A 12,643-nucleotide genomic window follows, 5' to 3' on the forward strand; every position below is an offset into this window, starting at 1 on the left:
AGTTCTATTTTAAAGGCTGCCAACAAATTGGTAAATTGGTTGCCTTTTCATTCCTGCTGGACCATTATTTACATTGAACAGATATCCTAGAATTGCAATAGGTGGGAAAAGGTGATGTCTTTGTGGCAGGCCTTTGTGTGATCTCATTCATCAGGCACAGTTCAGATCTCCACAGAGCAGCCCACTGTGAGTTGATTTTGATTATCGGGGATTAGAAAAACAGAGGCATTGCCAAGTACTGGATAAGGTTCAATATATAACTTTAGGGCAGAGCTGAGCTTGGCAGTCATAGAGCTTGAAGGCAGTGTGATAAAGGACAAAATGCCCATGGCGAACTCACTCATCGTACTACCCTCCCTTCACAAAAGCCCTTTTCAGATGAAAAACCTACACATTTTGATAGGCCAGCAACCATGCAGAAATCCTCCCAATATGTGCAGGCACCATGTTGCCAGAGCAGGGCAATGTGCATATTTTGCATGCATGAACATACAAACTGATCATTAGATCCTGAGGTGGTGGGGGGGGGGGGGGTGGGCTGGCACGAACAATGTTCCATTATTTCATCCTACCTCAATGTCATTTCTGGTTGAAACCCTGAATGTGATGCTACTTTGTTGCCTGATTCTCTAGGAATTTACCATAGTTCTATGATAAAAACAACAACGAGATTTAGTATATTCCTTGCCATTGCATGACATGGTGATGCCACTTCTAGGTTTTGGATTGAAAATGACATGAAAATGACATCATGTGATGCTGTTTCCCCCTCCCTTATCACTTCTGATGCTCGTCTGAGCAGTGGCAGCAGCAGAAGACAAAGGGCAAGAGTTTACCCACCAAACTGAGCAATCTAGAAGCCCTAGTTCCAGTTCATGAATACTGAGGCTGTAGAGACACACAAAATGCAGATGGTGCCCCTACTCAGACAGCCTAACCATGCATATCAGTCACATCACTGGAAGGAATGCTTCCAATAGCACTGTTGTTGAGCTCCTGGTATGCATGGATGACAGGGCTTTTTTTTAGCAGGAACTCCTTTTCATATTAGGCCACACACCCTGATATAGCCAATCCTCCCGGAGCTTACTGTAGGCCCTGTACTAAGAGCCCTGTAAACTCTTGAAAGATTGGCTACATCAGGGGTGTGTGGCCTAATATGCAAAGGGGTTCCTGCTACAAAAAAAAAGCTCTGAGAAAAGGGCTAACATTAAGGTTTGGGGATGTTTTGAAAATCTAGCTTGGGATGAATTTTTATTTCCACATAAGCAAAAAATGCCAAAGTTCACTCATGCTTCTGATGGGTGCTCTAACAAATGTTTTGTTTCTTATTGTATTTGACAGGTCTACCCTACAAAACAAGGAGCATCTTTCCTGCAGAACAATTTCAGTTGACTGAGTACCTCATCCAACTCACCAGCAAGTTTTTAGACTTTCATATTCCAGTATTTGGACTTATTTTGGTTTTTGGGAAAGTTGCCACCATGAATTTCTTGCGAAGGCGCTTCTCAGACAGTAGTTTTGTGGCCAACTTGCCGAATGGTTACATGATGGACCTTCAGCGTCCTGATAATTCCACCAGCAGTCCTGTTTCCCCGGCAACAGAGAGGAGGCAGCAGCCTTTGCAGCCACCACCTCCTCTTTCTTCTGGTACCAGCATCTTCAGCTCCATCTCCAGTGCCATGAAGCAAACCACCCAAGCAGCGGCAGGACCGACTGAGCCAACAGCAAGCACTCCTCCTGTTGTCCAACAGAAACCCCAAATCCTCTTAGTAATTGATGATGCACACACAGATTGGTAAGTATCCACACCGTATTTTCTTAAACAAGGGGAAAGTACCATTTCAGTAGCAACAGATCACAACATTTAAAATCATGTACAACATTTAAAATGTAGAATAACTATACTGAATTCATACAGGTGATCACAGATACTACAGCATTAAACTATGGATGAATTTACAATATTGCTTGTTTTATGTTGGGGTGGCCAAACTTGTTTAATGTAAGAGCCACAAAGAATAAATGTCAGATGTTTGAGAGCAGGGAGGCAGGCAGGCAGGAAGGAAGGAAGGAAGGAAGGAAGGAAGGAAGGAAGGAAGGAAGGAAGGAAGGAAGGAAGGAAGGAAATAGATGGGGAGGGGAAAGAGGGGAAAGAAAGCAACTTTAAATTCATAAATGCCAGCTTGGAGAAGTGATTTTAATAGGCAACTGCCTTCTCCAAGTCAGCCAATGGGGGGGGGGCTTCAAAAGCCACACGATATGTTTGAAAGAGCCACGTGTGGCTCCCGAATCAGTTTGATCACCTCTGTTTTATGTTGACCTGAGAAATGTCTTCGTGAAGTGAAAAATCAGGTTACAAACAGTACAATCACAGGCAGACTGATAACTTTCAAAACCCACTGAGAGACTCAAGTTGAATTTGAAGAGAAGTTCACATGCAGTTCCCCTTGTATGAAGGGAAAGGTAGAAGTTTGCTGGCCCCTTGTTCTTTCTGTGGATTATTTTGCTTTGTAGGCTAAAAGCCTGATTGGAGAGATGAGTGGATTTATGGTATTAACTTGTGTTCAATGTCTCCATGGGAAATATCACTGTGTGTATCTCAGCTAATGGTTTCTGAGATGATTCCTATCAGTACAAATACAATTCCTGTAAAAATAATTTAAACACATTGGGTTGGATTGAAAGCTTGGTTTCTAGTAATGGGAGGCACTTTTCTCAGTGGAATGGCAAAAAAATAAAAATAAAATAAAAGGGATATTGGTAAATATCCCCAGTTTATGCTGACCAAAGCTGACCTTGGATCCAACACACCATATTCAATGTAAGGAATTATTATTAGCAGTAAAAGTATCAATGTTATGAATAAATAATTAAAACATCAGCAGGAAAATGAGTGTCTGGCAGCAGAGAAAAATTTTAAAATATTGAGTGTGAGGTTACAGCTGTATATTTTTGTCTTAAAATAGAAGCTCCTTTCCCCTTAAAATAATGAGAGGTTTCTCCATTAAAATTTCCCTCTGTTTCTTTATTCTGCCTGGTCACTTTTAAAACCAGCTGACTTTTTGTTTGTCTGTCTTGTTTTTGCTTCTAGACTAGGTTTCCTCCTAATAAATTCTTTGTATGAGCTAATCCCAACCCCATTTACCAGAAGCCGTTCTTGGGAGAGAAAGAGCAATGCAACTTACAGAAATGTGGGCATGATATTCATGTGCATCCAAGAGAATGTGCTTTACTTCTGTTTCTGTACTTCTTATGTCTATTTCATGCTGAGTCCCACCTGCTGTTTTTCTGCCTGACCTGAATAGTCATTTTGGCTATTGCAATTTCATGAGATGAACACTAGGTGTCAGTCCATCATCAATGCTTTTGTCAAATAAAAGACTTGTTGGGATTCAAACATATTGACAGAATAGTCCTAATCTGGACCCCTGCTTTGGGAATTTTGATTGGTTGAAGATAGCTGAAAGTACTACAAACAAAGAGGAGATCCATTGATTTAGGATTTCATATAAATTTATACCTTTAAAAAAAAAAAAGTATCCATCTTTCTGTCTCTCCACGGACTGCTGTGCCTATTGGCAACTATGGAGAAAGTTCCTAAACTTCTATATGAACAAGCAAAAGCAGGGCCTTTTTTTGTAGCAGGAATCCATTGCATGTTAGGCCACACACCCCTGATGTAGCCATACCTCCAAGAGCTTACAGTCAGCCCTGTATTAAGAGCCCTGTAAGCTCTCGGAGGATTGGCTACATCAGGGGTGTGTGGCCTGATATGCAAAGGAGTCCCTGCTACAAAAAAAGCCCTGAGCAAAAACAATATAATGCACACACAATGATTTTTAGCTATTATTATTTAAAGCATTTCTATCCAGCCTTTCCATCTAAACAGGAGTCCCAAGGTGACGAGCATCAAAAACAATTAAGCAGCATTTAAAAGATATACCTAAAGTGTTCAAGCAATTCAGTAAAAACACATAAACATGCAAACACACATAACAAGACAAGCAGGGAGGGAGGCCAGTATGAGTTAATGGGAGGTATGCCAAACAAGACAAAAAGCCTTCACTGGCTGGCAAGAAGATAACAGTCAAGGAAAACTTTTCCTGGCCAGTGAGTCCCAATTTTGTGGGGACCTGAGAAGGATCTTTCTTGGGTTGCCACCCAGGCCTCAGATTCAGTGGGAGCTCACAGGAGCACAGCCCCTGAACCTTTCTGAAAGTTCTACCTCCTTGTCCATTGAATAAGATGTGCAGTTGCATAACAATCGCTGGATGAGCTCCACCACCTATCGCCACCCATGTAGCCTCAGATGGTGGGGCACCCGAAGCAGGGCCTCTGAGGATGACTGGAGTGGATGGGTAGGTTCATATGGAAGAAGGCAGTCCTTCAAGTATGGTGGCCCCAAGCCATAAAGAGCTTGAAACATCAGTACCAGCACCTCAGATTGAGCCTACAAGAAAACTGGAAGCCCATGTAGATGGAACCAGACTGGAGTGATTTAGTCCCTACAACCCACCTCAGCCAACATTCTGGCCTAGATTAGATATGATGTTGATATACAGTGTGTGTGTGTATGTATACACACACACACACACACATATATATACATATAATTCATTACCCTAACTGCTTTGTTGCTGTCACTCCTTTGATCCTTTTACCCCTTGTTTACCCATCTTCTAGATTTCTTTTTAACATATAAATTTGTCTATGCTGTGATTCTATACAGCCAGGGCTTTTCTTTTTATCAGGAACTCACAGGAACACAGTTCCAGCTGGCTTAGCCAGGGCTCCAGATCAATAAAAGGTCTCTGGCAAAGGGAAGGCACTAGGCAGCCATACGCACCTAGACCGCATGCTCCATCCTCTCTGCTGCTTCCAGTCTCCAACAGGCTTGTGAAGAGAGAAAGAGGTGCAGAGCTGCCCATGAGCACCCCCTCCTGGGAGATCTGAGCCTATTACCGGCTGCTCCACCGCCCATGTCTCTCTCTCTCCAGCTGTGGGGGGGGGGGGTGAAACAAGGTCTCTCATTGGGCTATGTGAGAACTCACATCCATGAAATGCAGCTGATGGTACTGTACTGTGTCAATATGCAGAAAGTAACCTACTGAACAGGTGACACCACTTCCGGTTGTCATGAGCCCTGACGAGGAGGGGCTGGAAGGGTTAACAGACCTGGAAGAATTGCCAGCCAGTTCCTCAGCTGAACAAACAGCAGCTGGCCCATCAATCACTCTCCAGACACCAGTGTCAGCTGTTGACGATCAATCTCCTCCAAGCTCTCCTCCTCCCATCTCAAGAGTTTGAAGCAGGCTCCGGAAAGAACTTTCAGAGCGAAGATATGAGGCACGCCGATGCTTCAGATCTCTCAGCCCTGAGTTCTAGCAGAGTCACTGCCACCCAGAGAGCAGGCTGATTGAGTCTCCCATATAGCTCCCACCCAGGACCTGATAACCTTGTGGAAGCAGCAAGTCTATTCTCTGGCTTGCATCCACCCTCCTTCCTGATCCTGACCTGCTTGATTTCCTTGGCACCCTGACCTTTTGGCTTTTGGACATTGACTTCTGATTCTGGTTTGTGATTCTGCATTGGTGACCTGGCTCCTGCTTGACTTCCTGGACTTTGACCTTGGACTGGCTTTGGACTCCTGCCTGCCTCCACCCTGAGAACGTGACACTGGTGATGTTAGGGGATGTGGCCTAATATGTAAATGAGTTCCTGCTGGGCTTTTTCTACAAAAAAAGGCCCTATATATATCCAGATTTTTTGCTTTCAAACCATAGTTCCTGGACCGCATTTTAAAATGTGAGGGAGTTTCCAAAGCAGTTTATGGCAAGCCTTGGGCAGGGGTACTGCTGTTCAACAAAAATCACAACTCTCATTGAGTGGTTACATGACGCTCTTGGAACAGAAGCTATCTGGGTGATTGCTTGCCAAATATGCTTTATGATATGGCTGCTTTGAAACAGAAGAGGGTTTGAAGCAAGGACCTCATGATAAGAATCTCATCATCATGTTGGGAGCCTTTACCACTTCAGACAGAAGTGATCATGCCAGAACAAGGAAGAGGTGAACTTTGCTTGAGTATAGGTGGAATTTTGGTTAAAAGATTGACACTTTCCTTTTACAGATTCCTTCATGCTTATGTTAACTAGCAAAGGCTATCAGTTCATAACTGAGGAAAATACAGTCGGAGTATACTTTGGAGCCTGCAGGTGAGGCAGTAGAAGGAAATAATTATTTTTCCTTATTCTTTTCTGTGCATCAAAACAAAAATAGCTAATCCAGCCAGTGTTGTGATAAATTCTATGCCCTCTACCTTCCCCCAGACACACTGCCCCCAGAGATGTATTTTTTGAAAGCAAGGATACCTGTGGTACTCAAAGGTTATAAATATGGAAGGTGGGGGGGAACAAACTACAGAAGTGCATTCACAGCAGGAGGACATGAGGAAATGGAATGGCAGAACTCCATGTTACTGCAAGCCAGCCAAATCCAGGCGCATGACTTCATCCAGGAGGAAAGTGTCCCACCTCTGGCAATTTCCTTGCCCAGATCACGGCTAAGTAAAATCAAGCTACAGCTGGAGTGAATTTCTCAAACAAAATTTAGATCTGCTGCTTACTAACCCCTATCAGCAGCCAAAAGGCCTATTCTCTGTCAGCTTTCCTTATAGCAGCTTATGTTCTGTACCTCTCCGTGTGGGTAGAAAGAGCTTAATGTATCAACAATAATGACAAACCTTTTCTTTGTCTGCATTCTTCAGTCACTTCCACTCTCTTAGAAGCAGTTCCTTGTCTAAATTCTCAATTTTGCCACTGGCACAGGTTTTTTTAAAACCAATCTTTTCATATCATGGTAAATATCACATTGCATCTTGTTGCTGGTTGAAAACTTAAATCTCTTCCACTGAAATTAAGTTAATGGGATCAAACATGATGTTCATTTAGCTACACTGTGCGCTTAATTTGTAGTTAAAGAATTTGTATGTGACAGATGTATTTATTGAAATGTTAGATTACCTTTATTGCTATAGCAGGGAGGGGGGAACTGTGGCTCAGGAGCCACATGCGGTTCTTTCACACATATTGTGTGGCTCTCAAAGCCCCCACCACCCCATTGGCCCACTTGGAGAAGGCATTTCTTCAGATGAAGGTGGTGGTGGTGGTGATATTGGATTTATATCCCGCTCTATACTCTGAATCTCAAAGCAGTCACAATCTCCTTTACCTTCCCCACACACACACAACAGACACCCTGTGAGGTAGGTGGGGCTGAGAGAGCTCTTACAGCAGCTGCCCTTTCAAGGACAACTCCTGCAAGAGCTATGGCTGACCCAAAGCCATTCCAGCAACTGCAAGTGGAGGAGTGGGGAATCAAACCCCATTCTCCCAGATAAGAGTCTGCACACTTAACCACCACACCAAACTTCTCTAAGTCAAGCCAGCTGGCAGCTTGGAGAATGTATTTAAATTTAAAGTTGCTTCTTTTCCACCTCTCTCCCCATCTGTTTTCCTTCCTTCCTGCCTGCCTGCCTGCCTGCCTGCTCTCAAGCATTTGATGCTCAAGTCTTGTGGTTCTCAAACATCTGACATTTATTCTATGTGGCTCTTACGTTAAGCAAGTTTGACCATCCCTGTGCTATCGCAAAGTCAAGACAATCTGCAAACAACAAAGGAAAATCACATAATAAATAACAAGTCAGAAGATAACTGGTTTTACAAGGCGGTAAAATAAAGCTGAAAACTGTGAAAGAGGTGAATAATAAATATGATTGGTTTCAAATGCAACAAATAAAGAGCTTGATGGAAAAAGACATCAAAACTGAAGGAATAAGAAAAGAACAAACAGAAATGGAAATAGTTCTGCTTGGAGATAATGAAGAATTAATTTCAAAACGATATAAACTGCTTTTGAAATGGTCTACAGAAGATGAAGTAGTGAAATCTCAAATGATTAAGTGGGCAATTAATGTAAATAAAGAAATACAGATGGAAACTTGGGAATATCTTTGGAGGAATTCTATAAAACTTTCAACATGTCATAGTATTAAAGAGAACTGTTTTAAAATGATGAATAGATGGTATATAACTCCTAAAAAGTTGGCAAAGATGAACAATAAGATGCCAGATAGATGTTGGAAGTGCAAAAAACATGAAGGTTCTTTTTACCATATGTGGTGGACTTGTGAAAGAGCAAAAAAATATTGGCAGATGATTCAACAAGAAATATCTAGGATCTTGGGATATGAAATCAAGAAAGTTGCAGAGACTTTTCTGTTGGGATTATATATGGAAAAATTTCCAAAAGAAGATAGAACTATAATTTGGTACTTGCTCTCAGCTGCTAGGACATTGTATGCACACTTGTGGAAGCAAGAGAGAATACCAGAGAAATGGGATTGGATCTTAAAAGTTATAACATGGAGTGAAATGGACAAATTGACAAGAATTTTAAAAGACTATGATTTAGAAACTTTTAGGTTGGAATGGAAGAAGTTTAGAAGTTATATAGAAAAAGAGTGGAAAATAAAAGGACATTGGACAATTTTTGATAATGATTAAGTCTTAAAAGAAAGAAATATAGAAATTTTTGTTTTATTAGTGGTACCTTTAAATATTAGTATTTTAAGTATACAACACCGGCGGGGGTCAAGTAACTGGGGGAGGGGGGATTAGAAAAGTAATATATGGAATAGATAAAAAGAAGTAGTTAATAATGTGAAGAATTGATTGTTACCATATGTTACTGAAATAAAATTGTTTTAAAACGAGAAGATAACTGATTGTATGGTTTCTCATATAAAACTCTACAGTCTAAATCCTCAAAACTTGCTGCCAAGGTGCTTAACTAGATTGGTTCTGCACAGAGCTCTTACTCTTTATTCACGCTTTCTCACACACACACACACACACACCTGAACCTGATTTAATTTTGGCTTCCATATAACGTTGTGCTTCCACTAACCTTTTGATTTACCTCAGCTCCACTGCAGTTTTTCCCAAACCAGCTTTGAGGTGATCTTTCCTGGAAGATCCAGGAATTTCTGCACCTTCTCACATACATCTGGCACTATTTCTCCTCTCACCTGTCATTTCCCATCCATGCTGCCAGTGGGATTTTTGCCATTTAAAATTGTGTGTGTGTGTGTGTGGTATATTGCTATAGTAATAAAGCTCTACTGGGTTGGGGGCAATGGCAGACAGACTATGGAAAGCACAGACTAAATTTTTATATAGAAGATGCATTTGCAGTGGAAATCAGAGCAGAATGAGGAATAGCCTCCAGGTAGAAGCAACCAAGTCTCATTTTTTAAAACTCTCAAATAAAACTAGCTTACAAAGCTTATGGAATAAACATATAAAATAGAGCAGAGAAGCTAATGCAGCGGTGGCCAATGTGTTACACAAGTAGAATCCATAGTTGAAGTAACAGGAATTTCTGGCATGTCTGAATCAGCAGACATGACTTTCTAGACCAGCAGAGTTTACACGGCAAACAACTCAGGGTTATTTTGGAATGCTGACTAGGAAGGATCAAGAAGTGAATCCATCATAAATGTCGTGCAGATAGCTTCTTCTGCACCCAGGTGCCTTTCCACCATCACTGCCCACTGTTTCTAAGAAACAATAAGGCAAGGCCTTTGGGATGCTGTGTAAGAGCCCTAATCCTGTGCTCCCCGATTTTGCTTATGAACTACCCTGATTTCAACTGGAATAGACTATTCTAAACATAAGAAAAGAAAGGTCACTGAGTCGGCAGCATTGCTGGTGGCTGATCATTGGTCCTTGAACAGGAAACAAGTCCTGGTGTTCATATAAATAGCCCTCTCCCCTTGCAGCAATGCTGGAATTGAAGTTTCCATCAAATTTCATCTTCATTTAAAGGTCCAGGCAAAACAGGGAACAGCATTTTAAAGAGAAAAGGGGCTTCTGCCTCCTTTCCTCATACTATTTTCCCAAGCTGAAATGGGAAGGAATAATTCGACCCATTTAAAGTAGCACATGCATACATATTCCAGAGGGAAACTGGAGGTTCCTGTGTGAGCAGATTTCTGTGGATTTTCAATGAAAGCTTAGTGAATTTCTTGGTGGGGGGGGGGGGTGCTTCCATGGCTTGGACATCTATCCCTGGTCCTATGAATCACATATTACTGGTTCATGGAACTGAAGCACTGGTTCATGGAACTTGGCCAAAGCGTACAGGTGAAGTAAGACGTCCATGAAAGCAAAGAAGAACTTTTTCAGATTCTGCCAAGATGCAGTCAGCATAGCTATTAGGGTTGCCAATCCCCAAATGAGGGCAGGGGATCCCCCAGTTTGGACCCACTTCAGGGTCATCAGAAAGTGGGGGGGAGGGAAATGTCTGCTGGGCACTCTATTATTCCCTAAGGAGACCAATACCATAGGGTATAATGGAGAATTGATATGTGGGGTTCTGGGGGAGCTGTTTTTTTAGGTACAGGCACCAGCTTTTCAACATAGCATCTGGTGCCTCTCCTCAAAACACCCTCCAAGTTTCAAAAATACTGGACCAGGGGTCCAATTCTATGAGCCCCAAAAGAAGGTGTCCCTTTGGAGTTCAATTATGCTTGTCTCAACCTTGCTCCTGGCCCCACCCCCAAAGTCTCCTGGCTCCACCCCCAAAGTCCCCAGATATTTCTTGAACTGGAATTGGCAACTCTAATAGCTGTGCACACAATAGGAGTTAGACTGTTGTTTATATCAGTAGATGTTGTTATTTGCACTCATCTGTGTCCAAAATGAATTCTCCCATTGGATACAGTCTTGAAACCTCATTGTGAAGAGGAAAGGGAACTATGTCCCACCTCTCCTGCGCTCTTTAGCTTGGTAAGGTTCCTTAAGTGGGGAGAAGGTTAACAGCTGCATATCCCAGATGGTCACATTTGGATTTGTCTAAACAGAGCAGGCAAAATTGCAAACGGCACACATTTTTTCCCACAATAGTTACATGCTAATCAGGCTGTGTGGACTCACAGAAAGATCATGTAACCCTGGGAGACAGAAGGAGATAGCAGATGAAATTTGCTAAATGTATAATATGTTTGGAGGGGGCAAGTTGTACTCCAATAGTTATTGCCGCATAGGAGGAAAGAAGTCTCGGAATGCTTATAAATGGCTCCCTGTGTGCCAAATACCAATTTAACATAGGCTGTGAGGTGCCAACTACTTTGTAGCAAGTTGCATCTTTCCAAAGCTTGTGCCAGTGTTGGCACAGCAGCAGTGGCCCTTTGTCAAGGTGCACTATGTATAAGAACAGTCAGTAGGAATCAGTTTGCATTTTGATGCAAGCCAAAAAAGAACACAGATTTGGGATCTTTTCCCCTTTTTGCATCATTTATAAAGTGTCCACCTGAAGAAGTCAAGAAACAGATTTACAAAGCCAGAATGGTACCCAGAGAAAACCTGTTGCAAGACAGGCCCAGAAAAGACAATAACAGAATACCACTAGTGGTCACATACAACTTTCAGCTCAAAACAGTTCAATGTATCATCAGTGACTTACAGCCTCTATTGGGTAATGACGGTCCACTTTCACAAGTACTGGGAGGGAGCAAATTTTTTCTTGCACGCAGACAGCCCCCCAATATCAAACAATTACTCACCCACAATAATACAACATCTAATTTGAACATGGACACTAATACCAGAGCTTGCAATAAATCCAAATGCCAACTTCGCTGCCACATACAACCAACAACACAATCACTGGTCCCAACTGCATCAACTACACCATTTCAGGCTTATTCACAAGCTCATCTTCTTACATCGTATATGCCATTAAATGCCAACAATGCCCTTCAGCTCTTTACAGAAGACAAACAGGTCAAACCTTATACCAAAGGATAAATGGACACAAATCTGTCATCAAGAATCACAAAACTAAGAAGCATGCAGGAGAACATTTCAACCTTCCAAGGCACTCAATAGGGAACTTCAAAGTAGCTAATTTATTGCAAAGGAATTTTAGAAACAGACTAGATGGGGAGATTGCTGAATTACAAGTTATTTCAACACTCAGGATAACTGAACCCACCCCAGACTTAACAGAGGTATCAGCTTCTTACCCTACCACACATGCTAAGTCACTCTGTTCTCACTTATTCCCAGAAATTAAACTTTGGTGGTCTTAAAGGTGCCATTGGACTCAGTCAGTTCTTACATCTGTTGTTATTTCCTTTATTATCTGGATGCCAATTTGCTGCTATTCACATGTGTTACCAAATAAGTTATTCCAATCTTAACTATATTTATTGCATAGTTACTTATGCAGCTTAACTCTCATTAGCCCTTCCTGACAACTAACCCCCCTACCTATATGTAACATTTGAAGAAATCTGTTTCAATGTATCTAAAGGAGTATGCATCTACACATACACTAGCTGTGGATAAATGTGGAGGTTGATGGCGGTGCAAGCTTTTTTGCAGAATTGAACTAAGTCCTCCTTTATACCCAGAACTGAACTTTATCAAGGATTTAGACTTTATCCTCACATCTGTTTGTTAACTCTCATATTTGTATGCTAATTTACTGCCATTTACAGATCTTACCAACCGCCTCAATACAATCTCAGTTATAATTGCCCTGTTACTTATGCATCTTGGCTTTAACTGCCTTC

The 12,643-nt window shown here is 41.8% G+C and overlaps 1 protein-coding gene across 2 annotated transcripts in view; it reads left to right on the plus strand.

Annotated features, from left to right (window-relative positions):
- Window positions 1-1,361: 1,361 nt before the first annotated feature.
- Window positions 1,362-12,643, plus strand: part of SYN3 (synapsin III) — a 288,932-nt gene continuing 277,650 nt past the window's right edge. For both annotated transcript variants that reach the window (XM_060245551.1, XM_060245552.1), the window contains exon 1: window positions 1,362-1,798. In XM_060245551.1, the coding sequence (XP_060101534.1) occupies window positions 1,485-1,798 (314 nt within the window). In that variant the 5' untranslated portion in view covers window positions 1,362-1,484. The remainder of the gene's footprint in view (window positions 1,799-12,643) is intronic.

The sequence above is a fragment of the Heteronotia binoei genome, chromosome 8 (assembly GCF_032191835.1).
Source record: "Heteronotia binoei isolate CCM8104 ecotype False Entrance Well chromosome 8, APGP_CSIRO_Hbin_v1, whole genome shotgun sequence".
NCBI classification, from domain to species: domain Eukaryota; kingdom Metazoa; phylum Chordata; class Lepidosauria; order Squamata; family Gekkonidae; genus Heteronotia; species Heteronotia binoei.